At 35.9% G+C, this 17,924-nt stretch overlaps 1 protein-coding gene across 1 annotated transcript; it reads right to left on the bottom strand.

Moving 5' to 3' along the window:
* Nucleotides 1-3,057: 3,057 nt before the first annotated feature.
* Nucleotides 3,058-16,030, bottom strand: bbc3 (BCL2 binding component 3). Its single transcript, XM_051863208.1, has 4 exons — nt 15,767-16,030; nt 13,868-14,126; nt 9,638-9,840; nt 3,058-5,952 (listed from the first exon to the last, which is right to left on the bottom strand). The coding sequence occupies exons 2-4, from the start codon at nt 14,112-14,114 to the stop codon at nt 5,851-5,853; spliced, it is 552 nt and encodes a 183-aa protein (XP_051719168.1). The 5' UTR covers nt 14,115-14,126; nt 15,767-16,030; the 3' UTR covers nt 3,058-5,850.
* Between the last annotated feature and the right edge of the window lie 1,894 nt (nt 16,031-17,924).

Below are 17,924 nucleotides of genomic sequence, written 5' to 3' on the forward strand. Positions count from 1 at the left end.
AAATGTATCACATTTGTTCAGTTGACTTACAATTGAGATGTACTATGATCTTGTGACTGTGCTGCAGACATGCAAAATCAGGACTTCAGGCCTTAAATAGATAATAAACATGTGCCTTTAATGACAACAGCATTAGTGAGTCATTCTGAGTCAGATGAAGAGACTGGTCAGACTGGTTAAGCAGGTGCTAAGTGGGCGTGGCAGCAAGTCTTATAACCGTTCTTGATTTTTTTTGGGTTCAGGGAAAGCGCTGAAAGTGGAAACATGGGTTACTGGGTACCACTAATAGGCCAAACAAAAAAGATTCTTATCATTGCAGGCTTGAATCAACATGGAAAAGATTTTTAACTGTACTGTGCTAATAATAACAGCTGTTAAAGTTCACTGAGAGGCAAAACTCCTACATCAGACAGGATGTCTCTACCAACATGTACCTGGTTATGTGGATATGTTTTCAGTGTAAAGTCTGGGTATTATGTTAAAATTTTGATTTAAAGACAAGTAGCCAAAAACAACATTATTAAAAAAGATTCAAATTTAATTCTAAAGTCTGCATGAAATTAAAAAAAAAAAAAATCTGTTGAATGCATGTTATTTATCTTATTGCAAATTATTCATCAGTGCATTTATTTATTTTACTTTTTTTTTTTTTTATACCTTACATTTTTAATCAATTAAAAAAAAAATCAATCTTGCTGTGAAGTGACAGGATTCTGTGTGGTGATATATGCTGGACTTCTCCAATCATTTGTTACCCTGGACCACAAAACCAGTCATAAGGGTCAATTTTTTTAAAATCAAGATGTATACATCATCTGAAAGCTGAATAAATGAGCTTTCCATTGATGTATGGTTTGTTAGGATATGACAAGATACAGTCAAACCAAAAATTATTCAGACATTTTTGATATTTTTGTTATATATTTTTACTAGTGGGTGCAGGACGCTATAGTTCATTTATGTAAGTGAGGATAGCTAAATAAAGTAAACTGTGACATATTATACCCAAAAATTCTTCATACAGTGGACTACCAGTAAAATTGATAAAAAATTTGGAACCAAAAATTATTCAGACACTTTGACCAGTGTTATCTGACATAATTAAGATTATTTTTTTCTGACACAATTTAACTTGAGATCTTGTCATATTTTATTATCATTTTTTTTAAACTATAGTGAATAAACTATATTAATGAATGAAATGTTCAAGGTGTCTGAATACATTTTGTTTTGACTTTATATGGCCGAGATACAACTATTTGAAAATCTGGAATCTGAGAGTTAAAAAAAAAAAATCAAAATATTGAGAAAATCGCCTTTAAAGTTGTCCAGATGAAGTCCTTAGCATTGCATATCCACTCACAAAAATACATTTTTGATATATTTACAGTAGGAAATTAACAAAATATCTTCATTTAACATGATCTTTACTTAATATCCTAATGATTTTTGGCATAAAAGAAAAATCGATAATTTTGACCCATACATTGTATTGTTGGCTATTGCTACAAATATACCTGTGTGACTTATGACTGGTTTTGTGGTCCAGGGTCACATCTAGTCTTTCTTACAGTCAACCTCAAGCTCACATTCAGATCTGCCTCCATCCAATTAACAATGATAATTAATACCAAGTCCTGCCCTACATATTTTTTTCTTTCCGATAATCCATTTCACTTGAATGTACTTCACAATACGGATGAAAAGATCTGTTGCTACTTTACTCAAATGACTTTGTAAAGCAACCTACGCAGTCAATATTTTCTTGGCTCGAGCACACATTAAACTGAAACCAATATCCTCACACCTGTCACCTTAAAGTGTCAGCAGCTGATTTTATATTTATATTTGGTGTATTGTTTATAGACAGATCATTGACCATTTGACACATCTTCACATGCATCACTTTACACAATGTGATGACTCACAAAATGTCTTTTCATAAGACAAATGACTATAATTATGGACAATTACAATTTATATTCAAATGGCTTTCATTGGTTGTTTTAAACAAATGTAAACAGTATTTTTTTTTTCTTGGAAATGTCATTGAGAGTACATATATTTATTTTAAATGGTACTCAAGTACACTTTCACTAAGATAATGAAGTATAGTAATGAAGTCCAATTCCTTAAGTACTTCACATCGCTGCCAGTGCCAATGTAGTGAGAAATGAAACAGCAGCGCCAGCTGTAAAGAGACACTGACTGATTAAGATCCACTGCTCTTTCTCTAGATGAGGAGAGCGCAGGATTAATACAGACTCTGCGTTAAGCTCCTCGTTTTAATTAAGCAACCTTCCTCTTATCGTGAAGCAACCCCCAAGGCGAGACGTTCTTACTTCAGAACAGATGTGTTGCTCCTGGCTATGAAATGCATAACCATGTGACAGGATAAAGAAACCTCAAATGATCAACAACCCTTTTGGAAACACTGGTGAAGCCTGAATAGGCCTGCATGGGAAATGTTCCGGGCACACGCAAATCAGAGGATCCCAATCTGTCACATCTTGTTCGGATATGACTCGTGGTTTTCTCAGCATGAGTACAGTAAAACAGTGCTACACTATATCAGATGAAACATGCATAAGAAAAGGTTTTTGTTCATTTAATGCAGGTCGAAGATACCTTAATGAAAAAAGAGACCAGGAGCAGAGACCTCTCTGCTGAATATTATCTTAAACTGTGTTGCATTTTAGGCCTGGCATATAAAAACATGCATATAGTACCATATTAATGTATTTGTATTTAATATATTAAGTTTATGTTTTGATGGTTACACTGCAAAGACATTAAAATAATTGTTATTGAAGTACAGTTGAAGTTTAATTAATATAGTGTTTATTAAAACTAAAAAAATATTATTTCTACAAAAACAACTGTTTTAAAGATTAAAAATGGTGTTGAAGACCACTTATCTAATATGTCGGCTATGGGGATTGCATTCGCTTTACTGACTTTTGAACAGCCATTATGGCTCGTTTTTGAAAATTGTGTATTTTAATTGAGTTTGAGGATGTATGTAAAAAAAAAAAAAAAAAAACACATCAAAACACGTTTGTAATTCTCGTATTTATTGAAAATGGTAAGGGAAAAGAAACAATACAAAAATTCATGTAGAAATTTTACATCAGAAATTCCAAACGACAAAAGTACAAAGCTAGAAAATGTGTTTGACATGAGTTTAGTGTAAATCTGACAGTACAAATAAGGCCTTTCTGCATCGGAGAACACGTGTATCGATGAGAAGTCACAAGGTGGCCACAGGAAGGAGACCACACAACTGTTTTACAGGAAGTCATGAGACAGGCAGCCACAGGAAAGGAATCTCTGCTCCACAATATACCATAAAAACTCTGTTTGACATAGCCAATGCAAACAATAATGAGTGGTTAAAGGAGTTTTCCCACCGACTGGCCACAGTTTTTCAAATGTGGTTTCTGAGGGGAGTGCTTGAAACCCATAAGCTAACAGTGTTATGTATCTGTAAAAGGCCCAGGCAGACCTGTATCTGACACGTAGATTCATAAGCCCTATTAAGACGGCAGTTGTTTCTCATGTGGACGTCTGTAAAAATAAATTTGAATGGCACCTCAGTGATAAAACTCGTGCATTCGGTTGGGGATTTATTCAGTTCCATAATCCTACGAAACCGGAAACGCGCTACTCACGTGGTCAGTAAATAAAATGTCATACGCTTGAAATATTAAGAATAAATTTATATTTAATTTAATAAGAAAATTATATCCTATTTATTATTTGATTATTTAAATCTGCTGTTTAAAAATAGGAAAATAGACGTGCCATAGTTGAAATTTTATCTCAAAATGATGGATGTAGTTTAAAAAATGTAGAAATTTGCAGAAATAAGTTAATGCAACCTCTTATTTAAGCCTACATAAGGTAAACATAGCGGCTTGGCTCATGTTTTTAATGTATAAATGTATACAATACATATTTTGAAATTGTATTGCATACCTGTTTCTGCCATAACGTCTCATTTCAAATGCTTATGTGCTTTTCTTCTCTACAGATTCTTCTTGATAGCGCCCACTCGCTGTAGTGGAGCGGGTGGAAGAGGAAAAATACTGACATTCTGGTTCAGGGGCCGTTCATATTGAACGCGTTTTTCCATTCGACTGTGCTGCTTCTCCGTTGTTTTTCAATGTAAACACACGCTAGCGTCTCGCGACTTTTGTAGCGTATCGCGCGGCGCTCAAGTTAAAATGAGTTCAGCTTTTAAAAACGCGTCTTATTTCCGTTCCACTGACCTGCAAAACAGCAAGAAAGCAGCAAAAAGCGTTCCGTGTGAACCAACCCTTACAACTTTTTTTTTAAGTCAGTACATAAAAACGTAGATTGGAATTTGGCCTACTGTAATACCGAAAAGTAAGATCAACTGCCCCTGACACTATCTTAACATAATGGCTGTTTATGCAACTGGCCCCTGGATTCGGACGTCAATGAAATCACAGACTAACCCCCGTAAATGCTGAAAATAGCTTACATTCCCATGAGAAAGAATTGCCGCCCGAAGAGGGCTGTAGAGAACAAACTTGTTCAAGTATGATTGAAGTTTGGCTCAGTTTAGTCCTTTTTGTATACAAATAAGTTACAGCAGAAAATACAAATGGATTTTTCTCACAACCTTCAGAGAGATATTTGGTCCATAGAACACAACACTAATGCATATATCTCCATGCTTATTTAATCCACTTGATCATTGCAGAAAATGAATATTTTTATCAATAACAAATCATCAAAAGTACAAATGATGGACATACAAAATAAATTAGCTTGTGCTTCTCAAATATTTATTTGAGAATTCTTTATGAAAAGTACATTTTATGGGGATTTTCACTTATCTTTTTACAGGACTCCTAAATAAATTGCAAATAGGTAGAAATCCACTGGATTTTAGAACAACTGCTTCCAGTGTTGGTCCAAAAAAAGAACAAAACAAATATGAAACTGAAAAAAGGAACTTAATGTTAAGTACTTTAAGGTCATTTCATCAAAATATACAAAACACATAAGAAACAAAACTCCCTGTTTATTCTATCCTGTCCTTTTTTTCTCACCAAATATGTACATCCATACAAATATTAACACTGCTCTCCAGCCATTTTGATAAGAAGTGGTCTGGCTTTTCCACATGGCTTCCAGCCTCACTCCCGTACCTCCATTGGAGGTGACCAATCTTTGAATTAAGTGGCAAATTTGTGTCCCGAAGTGTAGATTCAGGTAGGGGGCAACAGGGTCGGTTTACCCGCACACCATCTGCTGATTGTCCCTGATGGCTTTAGTAAAGGAAGGGTTCAAAAAGGGTGTTAGCAAGGCACGATCCAACTGTGCTCCATTACTATAGTACATGAGCATTCCATTATCTCAATAATTATCGCCCATTTTCCATTAATGGTGTGCAGGTGCGCGCCCTGCGCCACTGGTGACTGATAGTGCAGCGCAGTTATTGCTCCTGTAAGGCAACTGAGAGGAAAACCCATGACACATAATGCACTTCTGGGCCCGAGGCGCTATGCAGATCTAATCACTCTGTTTGTTAGAGACTGAGCCGGCTTAATGTAACTTCTCAGCATTGCAGTTAAAGTTGCAAAGGAGTATGCAAACACGCCGAGAGCCACGCTTTCCTACTGACGTCTATACCGAGACACACGCTTCAGTCACTATGCTACATGAGAATTCATGAAAAAAAAAGATGTACAAAACAAACAAACAAACAAACACAGATTAAGAACCAAACATGACATCTGATCCTGCAGAAAAGTCCCAGAGTCTTTAAGTGGTCGGCAGGAGAGCGCCTGCACTCTTCCTGTGACGTAACCCGTCTGTTTATCTGAGCCCGTGCTGGTAGAAAGCATTGATGGTGTCGGCGACGAAAGTGACAAGCCCGTGGTACAGGCCTCTCCAGTTGTGCCAGTGTGGGGCAGCATTCTGAAACAAAAATGAGAGGAGAATGAGCTCATCATGTGTTTTATGCAAAAGTGAAAGGGAACATAAGTCACAAAAAACTTGTTTTTGTACATTGCAAAGTACTAAGGGATTGTAAAATGAAACTGCTGACCTACTTAGATTTCAAATTTTGCTCTAATCATCTGCCTACCTTTGTGAAAATGAAGTACACTTAGCATATGTTTAAGAAGAGTACTTATTATGGAAATAATATACTTTAAAAGAATACACCTAAATTGGAACATTCGAATGCAATGACTGGACGAATATTTTTTGGTCCTGAAACTTCCACAGAAGATATATGTACATTTTTTTTAATATTTAGACAACTTTTATTATTAATTGCTATCAGGATGTGGAGTTTTAACCAGTATAACAAAAACTGTTTACGAAAAACATTGCCTACCCTACCTACCTTTATATGTAATTTCATAATTATTTCTATAGTCTTTGAAATATGATTTAAGTGTACTGCCAAATGTACTAACATTTCAATGTCATTTCTATTGAAACTTGTTTATGCAATTTAGTACATTTAAAAGATATATTAACTTTAAATATAATATTGAACAACACACTACAGTTAAAATTATAATCTAGTACTTTACATGTGGTTTAGTATCTTAGTTTCTTTAAAGCATGATAAAAGATTATTAAAACATTACGATTTAAAATGTACTTTAAAGTAAAACTTACAAAGAAGTGCAATTAAGTCATGAAAGTGTACTCTTTTTAAATACACATTTAAGTTGGTACAGTTAAATACAGTTTTTTAACAATATACTTTGATATTTGAAGTACACTACAAAGTGCACATTCAATACTATTAAGAACTTCTAGTAAATACTATTAAATACTTCTTTTATGTCACAAGGGTATGAAGCAAAAGAATCTGGCAAAGTCGATTTGAGGTCTGTGCCTTAGTTCCTTCCCCGTTTGGAAACTGAATTTCGAAACTTTTGCTTTGTGTAATTAGCTTTTTCCACCTCTTCTATCCTACAGCGGCTGTGAGGTAATTGCTTCAATTTTTTTGACAACGTGTTTGAGTGGGAGCGTATATCAAGGTTTATGTTAACACAGATGTGTACGTGTGTGTGCATAGACACAAGGTGGGGTGAGGCAGTCCCAGACAATGTCTGCAGAGAGGAGCACATTACTCGTCAACAACTGCTATGAGTCATCCGCTAAAAATAACTCTTAATGTTTGGGGGGGGGGGATAAAGTGAAAGAGGGAAAACAATAAAGTGACAGTGAAAGAATGAGCTAAACGCAGAAAAAAATGCAAGATGGAAAATATGGACAAAATACTGAGAAGTTCAGGGTTACCACATCTTTCGACTGATGAATTTCTTATATAAAAATGCAGGTTCACAATAAAATGTCAAGTTTTTGTTACAACAGCATAAACTATTATGCTAATGAACATGTTTATTTAAAAGCTCAAATATTAAGTTAATTAAAATAATTTGTCAATTATGTAAACATTGCTTCAAGTAATAACGCAAGTAAACAGTACTAAAGAGCATATATTAAGAAGCAGTGTGGTTTTCTTGTCAATATTGTTGCTTAAATATTTTTATATTAAAAACATAATTGACATAATAGACAACAGCATGTCTTTTAGGCTTTATGACGCACAGATCCAATATTTTGGAACATATCCAATCTTTTTGCCATCTGTTACCTGAGACAAATCAAAATCTGACAATGAGTAATACTATATAATATTTTAAATACTAAAATACCACATGAAATTAATATATATATAAATATTATAAAATATTTTAATATATAGAAGCTTTCATGAATGTAATGAAGATGTTATTAATTTACATGCTTAATATAATATAAAATATTTTATTAACAAATTATATTTCCTATAGAAATGTCATTTTTTATATAATTAAATAGTTTAATTTATTTCCATAATATAATAAAAAAAATGTTTATTAACAAATTGTATTTACTACAGAAATTAAATTTTTTAAGCTTTTATTCATTTCCATGATTTTAAAATTTAAATAAGGATCCCTGGAAGGCAAAGAGATGAAAATGAAGAAGATGGAATGCAAGAGTCTAAGCAGGGCCGTAACCACCATAGACATTGAGGGGGGCAAGTCCCCCCAATAATATATATATATATATATATATATATATATATATATACAGTCAAACCAAAATGTATTCAGACATCTTAAACATTTCATTCATTATTACAGTTTATTCACTATAGTTTAAAAAATGGTAATAAAATATGACAAGATCTTAGAGTTAAACTGTGTCAGAAAAAAATAATCTTAATTATGTCAGATAACACTTAAGCAAAACATGGTCAGGTCAAAGTGTCTGAATAATTTTTGGTTCCAAATTTTTATCAGTTTTACTGGTAGTCCACTGTATGAAGAATTTTTGGGTATAATATGTCACAGTTTACTTTATTTTGCTACATAAATGAACTTTAGTGTCCTGCACCCACTAGTAGAAATATACCAAAAATATAAAAAATGTCAATATATATATAATATTCTTGCTCTGCTGCACTCCATTACACAGCACTCTGTATGTTGTTAGGATGACAAAAAGATTTAAAAGTTACATTTTTAATCGGGTCTGCCTCAAAGTTCTAACAGCGCTGTCAAAATGTCAATGTCAAAATGATTGAGATGGCCAATCAAATCAAAGTAGACGGGGACACCCCAAATGTTCAAGACATGGTTACAGCCTTGAGTCTAAGAGAAAGTGTCTGGACAACTGAAGGCTTAAACTACAGGAGGGACCAAAGAGGACAAGGAACAGAGAGAAGTGATTGAGTTCGAGAGGGTGGGAGGAGGATCTGTGGTCCGCTGGTCTCACGTGTTACGGCGAAAGAGAACGGTATTTGTGAGCATGCATACTGCACAATCACACTGAGCTTTTGTTGCACTTCTCCGTTTAGGGAAGTCCCTGTCATGTCATTCTTCTGCCAGCCACAGTAAACAGAGCCTTCATCTAGTAAAAACACACCGGTATCAGAGTTCAACGAGGCCACACGATAGGTCGCAGACTTTCTGCACATGACCGTGCCGGCAGCTGCCTCAACGAGACATGCTTTTTTTTTATTACATTGCGTGTGTCGGTGCAGGTGTGTTTGCATGTGCGGGAAACTGGGACGAGTGTGTAAAAGCAATTGACTCTTACTGAAAATGAGGAAAGTGGCGCACACACTTAAAAATAGGTAAATAAAAGAGCGGAGAACATCGCGCTCAGGCAAAGCAGTGACGTCATGTGTGTTTGTCTGAGGAGAGGAGGGGGAGGTGGGTTCAGTCGGGGGGGAGGGGAGATTAGCCTCTGTTTACTCCTGCTCGCTTCACAGACTAGCTCCTCACGCGATACAACAGGGATCCAGAGCGGGGAGAGGGAGGGAGGGAGGGAAGGTTATTAAGTTCAGCCACAACTGGAAACTCGACTCTAGTCACAACACTCACTACAGGATTGTGAATATCATATTGATCCACTTACTAGAAGACCCACTGGAGGCTACATTTGTGCACGCCCTGCCACACTTACTCATATTAACAAACAGAGACTGCCCTGTACGCGCCTGTTTACTTTATCACACTTAATGACGCTTTAGGACACAAGCAGTGGCATATTTAAACTGTCGCAACTAGACAAATGTGATCCTTACCCTCTGAAGAAATATTGTATTCATCTCATCCCCAATTGTCCTCAGCTTTGAAGCCACCCTCTCCACTGTTTGCTCCTCCAAGCTGGGATTGTCCTCACTGGTAGAGCTGCCGGACGAGTCTTCTGAGGAGCTTGAGTGGTCTCCTACCAAATCTGGCAGGGGAAGCAGTCTCTCTCTGGGGCTGGAGAGTTCCTGTTCTGTACCTAAATAAAAACAATAAGAGTACAAATCATTTATTGATTGTACACAATTCCCTATTACAAACCTTGAGTGTACATAATCGTTCAAAACAGATTTTACATTTCTTTCAAGTTAAAAAGTTTCTTTTATTTTACAAATAAGAATTTTATGAATTACATTTTTGGGGAGTCACACAACATGAAATTTTACAACATGAACCTTGTCTTTAATAAAAATCCTTGTCTAAAATAAGTTATGAAAGTCTGCAGGGGTCCCCTCTGTATGATTATCATATCACTTCCTGTTTTGTTTTTTTCCTCAACATGTTTGTGTGTTGGCACAGCACCACGTGATTATGATTTGGTAGACAAAAGATTTATATTGAATAAAAAAAAATAAAAAAAATTTCATATCACCCTAACATATGTGACTTTATGACTTTTAAAAAGCATTCAAATTTTTCATTATTAATTAATTAATAGAAGTTTAATTAGGAAATTAAAAATGCATGGACGTCCACAGACCCTCCTGATAACGAAGATTACGTCACCTGGACAGTGCGTGGACCAGATGGCTGAAGTATATGAAGAGTTTTATTCATGTTCCTCAGCTAAATGCAACACCACGTCAGGATTAGTTCACTTCAGAATTAAAATTTCCTGATAATTTACTCGCACCCATGTCATCCAAGAAGTTTGTGTCTTTCTTTCTTCAGTGGTAAAGAAATTAAGGTTTTTGAGGAAAACATTCCAGGATTTTTCTCCATATAGTTACCAACGTGTTGAAGGTCCAAATTGCAGTTTCAGTGCAGCTTCAAAGAGCTCTACATGATCCCAGCTGAGGAATAAGGGTCTAATCTAGCAAAACAATCAGTCATTTACTAAAAAAAAAAATAATAATTTATATTTGTTTTAACCACAAATGCTTATCCTGCACTGCTTTGCGATCTGCCACGAATGACGTAATCACGTTACAAAGGTCACGGAAGTACCGCGGTAGGGTGAAAAACTCCATCTCATTTTCTCCTCCAACTTCAAAATCGTCCGACATTGTTGTTTTACCTTTTTTTGTAAAGGGTGTTTGCACGTTCGCTTTGTAGACACTGGATCTGTACTTTCGCCTACGTCACACGTGACCTTTCCAACGTGATTACGTAATGCGTGGCACATCGCAGAGCTGTTTTGTGGTTAAAAAGTATATACATTTTTTTTTTTTTTAGAAAATGACCGATCGTTTCGCTAGACAAGACCCTTATTCCTCGTCTGGGATCGTGTAGAGCCCTTTGAAGCTGCACTGCAATTTGGACCTTCAACCCATTGGTAACTGTTGAAGTCCACTATATGGAGAAAAATCCTGGAATGTTTTCCTTAATTTCTTTTCAATTGAAGAACGAAAGTCATAAACATTTTGGATGACGTGGGGGTGAGTAAATTATCAGGAAATTTTAATTCTGAAGTGAACTAATCCTTTAAGAGTGCTGTTTGTATTTAAGGACTAAATAAACATGTGCAATTGATCCATTAAAAGTCGTCATTTGTTGTCATACAATCTGGTAGTACTGTCAAACTAGTACTTTGAGTAAAATTGCCACTTGGCACAAATGTTAACAGTATTCTCATAACAAAACTGAGATATATGGGCCTGTTACATGGGTTCAGTCGAGGTCACCATTATTTAAACAACCACTTAACACAGGCAGACATGCAAAGGAGTGGGTAATATAACCAAATACAGATTCAACGGAGATTACAATAGCAGTGAGATTTCATATGCAATGAAGTGCCAAATTCTCTATTTGTTTAAGTAACTTTTGTAAGCATGTTGAGCCACAATGGTTGTTCTGTTAGGTCATGTTATGGTCTATTTAACAATCACATTCTGTTCTGTACGGTACAGTGACGGTAGCATCGATACTAATCTGGTTAAATGAATGACCACTCATCATCTATTATTGGTTGAATGCAAAATCCATATCCTTATTGTTTAGGTGACAGCAGGAAAGCAATAATATGTATCACCTCTTAATGAATACTGCTATTTTAACATAGCATAACATCCCGCAATCTTCTAGCTTCGTAAAGTCACCATGAAATCAAAATGGGCAATTCACTTTTATATGGGATATTGCAGTGTTTTTTCATAAAATTATTTATCTGTGCACATAATTTTTTTATATTAATGTGCCCTCGTAATCTTTAATCAAAATAACTCTCCAATAAACAAAATCAAGTCCTGCCCTACATTTTTTCTCATTCAAGAGGCCATTTCACTCGGATTCGTGTCACAATAGGGACGAAAAGAGAAATGCAACTTCCGTTTCATGCCAACTTTAAGGCATGAAGTGTGGACTTCCTAACCTTCTGTGACACCTGGCAACCAAATGACCTAATTCAACACCCACGAACAGCGAATAGCTAACACACTTTAAAATCTCAGTCACCCACCTCTCATACTTGTGCCTTTTTAAAGTAAACCTTCCATGTTTGTTAGTCATTTGTGAAAGAAGTAGCATACTTTTAAAAAGAGTGCTTATTACAGAAATTATAAACTTTAAAAGACTATATTTCAGTGTGAATTGAATGCAATGTTGTCAAACACTTAATTGCATGTTACTTACAATTAAATGAAAATGTTTTCTTTACAATTTAAAGGGATAGTTCACCCAAAAATGAAAATTCTGTCATCATTTACTCCCTTCAGGTTGTTCCAAACCTGTATAAATTTCTTTGTTCTGTTGAACACAAAGGAAGATATTTTGAAGAATGTGGAAAACTGAACAGTTCTGGGGCACCATTGACTTCCATAGTATTTATTTTTCCTACTATGAAAGTCAATGGTGCCCCAAAGCGGCCTGGTTACAAACTTTTTTTCAAAATATCTTCCTTTGTGTTCAACAGAACAAAGAAATTCATACAGGTTTGGAACAACTTGAGGGTGAGTAAATGATAACAGAATTTTCATTTTTGAGTGAACTATCCCTTTAAGTAAGACTTAAGAACATTTTTATGACCTGGTTTCGCAGACAGGGCTTAGATTAAGCCAGAATTAGGCCTTAGTTAAGTTAAGACATTTAAGTAGCTTTTATAAATGTACCATAGAAAAAAAAAAAAAAAAAACATTACTGGTGTGCAGGGTTGCCAGGTTTGTGCAACAAAACCAGAACAATTCCTATTCGAAACCCACACAAACACAGCCATAACTAGCCCAATCGCATTCCGTGGAAAGTTTTGACTAAATATATATAAAAAAAATAATAATAAAAAGACTAAAATCATTTTTTTTAAATGCTACAAGTGAATTTAGGCATCACAGCATTATAATGTACAGTATAAAAATGTAGAAATTTACTAAAGATTACATTTAAATTATTGGTGTTTTTAAAGATTAACTTGAAGTGAGCTTTTTCTTGTTTTGTGCACTGAGCAAATGCCTCCGTGCAGGAGATTAGTGCCGCAGCCATGAGAATCTGCTGATCCTCGGCGCAGGTGACTTGAGAAAGCGGGAGTGCTGGGTTCTGGCTTGTTGCCAGGGTAACTGCAAGCCGGTGCAGCCTGAGCTGAGATCCAGCCATTGGTGGACAGGAATGAGGGGTGGGCTGGGATAGGGTGGACAGTTGGAGGACAGGGAGGGACCAGGGACAGGCTATCAGCCAGTAAGGAAAGCCTTTAAGGAGGAGTGTCAGCAGAAGTGTCCGATAAGGTTAACTGATAGTTAAAGTTAGTTTAAAAACATGAGGAATAGAGAGTGTAAGGAGAGGGAGACACCACAACATTGAGACGATATGTGATTCTCTGTGACATGCTGCCACTGTGGACTGAGCAGCGCTTGACAGGAAGCCAACAGCAAAGAACATGTCTAAACATGTCTAAACAGAGCTCTCTGACTGGGGAGGGGCAGGCAGTCACATCTGCTGTATTTTAACCCTTGGAGTCAAAGCCATTGATTTTATCTTCTGAATCTCATTTAAATATATTATGCTAATGATTTCCACCAAAGCACATTGCATAAACATCAACTCAGAAGCATGATCGCTATGTTGCAATGCCTTACCTGTATTATCCCTGAGTAGACTGTCCTGCTGCTGAACACTGTCTGAGCTGAAGGCATCTTGTGTGGGGACGTAGGGTAGTGGTGCGGAGACAGTGCTGGTCTGTGTGGCAATGGTTCGGTGCCGGTGGCAGGGCTGGACGATGCTGCCGCTCGGCCAGGCATCCTGACGCAACACCTCCATCCTGCAGCTGTTTGGTGCTCCGGGGTTGCGATCATCCACCCTGCTTTCCATCTCTGGTCGGGCCATACCAGTTACAGCCTTGACATGAGAAAAGCCGAAAAACGTTATAGAAAACATCTGACCTGACTGGATGTCACCTGTTTTGTTTAAAAATGCATCTGTACACAAATGACATCATATGTAATTGCATGCAGATTAAATTTTAAGGGGAGTGCTGTCAAAATGATCTATTTAGCCCAAAATAAAGATGAAAATAAATGTGCACTCATTTAGACAATGTAATTAATAATAATAATAATAAAATGTAAGTACATTTCAGAAAAGAAAAACAAAACAAATCAAAACATGCTCAGCCCAAAATAATGATGAAAATAAATTTGTACTCATTTAGACTTAATGGTATTAATAATAATAATAATAATAATAAAATGTAAGTACATTTAAGAAAAGAAAAACAAATCAAAACATCCTCAGCCCAAAATGGAATAAATAATAATAATAATAATAATAATAATAATAAACTGTAAGTAAATTAAAAAAACATCCTCAGCCCAAAATAAAGATTAACATAAATGTTGCACTCATTTAGACGTAATAATAAATATTATTATTATTATAAATGAAAACAAATATTATGTATTGTATATTATTTATTATTAATAGTAATAATTTACGTAAATTTAAGAAAATCAAATCATTTTTTCTTGTCTGACCTAGCAACCTATATTGTGAGCGTCCACAAGATGGCAGAAACTGCAGCCTCGTGTTCACGGGTGTGTTTGTAAACAAATCCGTGCACGCGATGTCACAGACCGCTTCTCGCGCGCTTTAACACAATCTTACGCTATAGTGAGTCTCTCAAACACTCGGTACTTTTAAAAAGCTTAATTCCACTGGAATACATATTACATTTTCCTAATTACGACATTGACTATGATTTTATCGATTTTTCTCAATTGGCAACAAGGGCTTATGTTGTGAACGTGGAAATTGTGAAGCGTCGGAAAAGTGGCACCTACAAACGCACAGCCGGTGACTTGTTGAGTGATGCAAGGTTAAAGATTTGAAGAGGTGGAAGTTTTTGGAAACTGACAGTTCTTTGATATACAGCAGAGTTTAAATACTTGTTTCATTATCATCTACAATAGCCGGTTGATATATGTAGTAATAGAACATTACGTTACGTGTTGTACAAAAATCACTTCTTCCAACATAAGCAGGTAGTTCTGTTTTGCAACATGGTAGCTGGTTTTTAGCTGGTCTAAGACGGTCCAAGCTGTTTATTTATTGGTTGGCCAGCTACCAGTTCCAAAAACCAGCTTGACTGACCACCTGGTAGCTGGTCTAGCAGCTTGCACCTGAACAAACGAGCAGCCCGGACCAGCTAGAAACCAACTCTATTCCAAAACACAGTTTCCATCATAAACTGGATTTTTTAAGCAGGGGAGGAAAACACCAAGCCCAATTTTTACAAAAACTATAAAAAAAAAAAAAGGTAACGTTGTTGGCTAAAATATCTATTTATAACTTACCTGATCTAACTCTTAAATGATTTTTATTCGTGTAACCTAATGCACTCCGATTTTGTCATTTACCTAAATAGTATTTTTGTGCATAATTAATGTGCCACGTCTACTTGCTCCCAAATAAGTCATTTTTCACCGATGCCTGCATACAACAAAGAGATGCAACAAGAATAAAAACACATTTATGCTTACCTTCAAAAACGCGTTGTAAGTCAGTAGATGTTTTTCCAGGGTTGTTATGCTCTGACACCAGATATGTGTCGTGCTTCAAAATCACTTCGTGAAATGTCCGTTCATGTTATTCCACAAACTGCCGGAAAGAAAAACGCTGTCAATTCATGGGATTCGTAATTAGTCGTGTGCTCGTGAGGTTGTAAACTGTAGGGCTATATGATGACAGCAAGTTGCTTTCACTCCCGCGAAGTGCTCGCTTTAGGCCACACCCTCTTCTGAGAGTCTCATAACAAGTCCTGACATGCTCATCAGGGGCGTGGCGACAGTCCGAGTGTACACACACATTGAGCGAGCAAGACAGCACAGGAACCAGCAGCCCTTACACGCCCACTGTTGTTTGTTTATTGGCAATACGAGTAGCGTTCCTGTAGTATGTACTGAGTGTGCTGTACTGTAATCTGTAATGCGTACTGAGATCTTGTCGATGATTGTCAGTCTCTCAGTTTATACAAAATACTTTATTGGAACCGTTTTGCATACAATATTGCATACAGCATTAATACAAGAAAGTGACATACATAATAAAGTAAAAAAACAAACTATTGATTAAAAACAACATAGAAAGTGCCTCACATTCAAAGCAACAAGTTTAAAGGGTTAGTTCACCCAGAAATGAAAATAATGTCATTTATTACTCACCCTCATGTCATTCCACACCCGTAAGACCTTCGTTCATCTTCAGAACGCAAATTAAGATATTTTTGATGAAATCCGAGATGTACAGTCAAACCAAAATTGATTCAGACACCTTGAACATTTCATTCATTATTACAGTTTATTCACTATAGTTTTAAAAAAATTGTAATAAAATATGACAAGATCTCAGAGTTTTTGGTCCCAAATTTCTATCAATTTTTTTCATAATCCACTGTATGAAGAATTTTTGGGTATAATATGTCACAGTTTACTTTATTTTGCAATCCTCACTTACATAAATGAACTATAGTGTCCTGCACCCACTAGTAAAAATATATTAAAAATGTCTGAATAATTTTTGGTTTGACTGTATATGGCTCGTCCATAGACAGCAATATAATCAACACTTTCAAGGTCCAGAAAGGTACTAAAGACATCGTTAAAACAGTCAACATGACTACAGCGGTTCAACCTTAATGTTATGAAGCAACAAGAATGCTTTTTGTGCACAAAAACAAAACAAAAATAACGACTTTATTCAAGTCTCTTCTCGTCCCTGTCATTATCCTTATGCAGGTGATGCAGTAAGTACAGTGATGGCTTCTGTGTTTACGTCCGAATGCCGGCTCAGTATTGGCCAAAGCTGATCACGTGAGAAGCACGACGCATGCGTGTGATGTTGACGCAGGAGCCGGCCAATAATGAGTCTGCATTCTGATGTAGAACCAGGAAGCGCTGGACGTAAACAACGAATGAGAATAACGCAGAAGAGAAGATATAGTTGAATAAAGTCGTTATTTTTGTTTTGCTTTTGCACACAAAAAGTATTCTCGTCACTTCATAAAATTAAAGGGTTAGTTCACCCAAAAATGAAAATAATGTCATTTATTACTCATGTCGTTCTACACCCGTAAGACCTTCGTTCATCTTCGGAACACAAATTAAGATATTGTTGATGAAATCCGATGGCTCAGAGAGGCCTCACTGCACCTCTCAAGATCCATAAAGGTACTAAAAACATATTTGAAACAGTTAATGTGTTCAGATTTCACATACTCAGATTTTAGTTTCAAATGTTCTGTATATGCACATCTAATATTATAGTATATAAATATATAAAAAAATTAAGATTTTTTTTTTAATTCTTCCTTTGTGATCTAATATGTCTTGCATAATTGGCCCTAACTTGCTCATATGCAAATTTAATAAGCGTTCGACATTCACAAATAAAACATAAAAACTTGTAATCGAAATAATAGGCTATATAGTAATAAAAAGAAATCCGTTAGTCTTTTGCTCTTTAACACCAAACAGTTGCTAATTATCGATGTATAGGCCTAGCGCTGATACGAACGTAACATAAACCTACTCGGTTTAATTATGCTAATTCAATACGGAATTCCCCCGTTTCATCCCCTTTGACCTTTGTCCAGCAGCTTCCGACTGCATCTATTGTTTAAATGCAGATGTCGTGCGCATG

This window comes from Ctenopharyngodon idella, chromosome 15 (genome assembly GCF_019924925.1).
Source record: "Ctenopharyngodon idella isolate HZGC_01 chromosome 15, HZGC01, whole genome shotgun sequence".
Taxonomy (NCBI): Eukaryota; Metazoa; Chordata; class Actinopteri; order Cypriniformes; family Xenocyprididae; genus Ctenopharyngodon; species Ctenopharyngodon idella.

Coding starts and splice junctions, on each gene's coding strand:
- bbc3 (XM_051863208.1), bottom strand. CDS start 14,114: ATGGCCCGACCAGAGATGGAAAGCAGGGTGGATGATCGCAACCCCGGA. Junction 9,841..13,867: donor TCTACTCAGGGATAATACAG/GTAAGGCATTGC, acceptor GTTTTTATTTAG/GTACAGAACAGGAACTCTCC. Junction 5,953..9,637: donor ATACAATATTTCTTCAGAGG/GTAAGGATCACA, acceptor TTTTTGTTTCAG/AATGCTGCCCCACACTGGCA.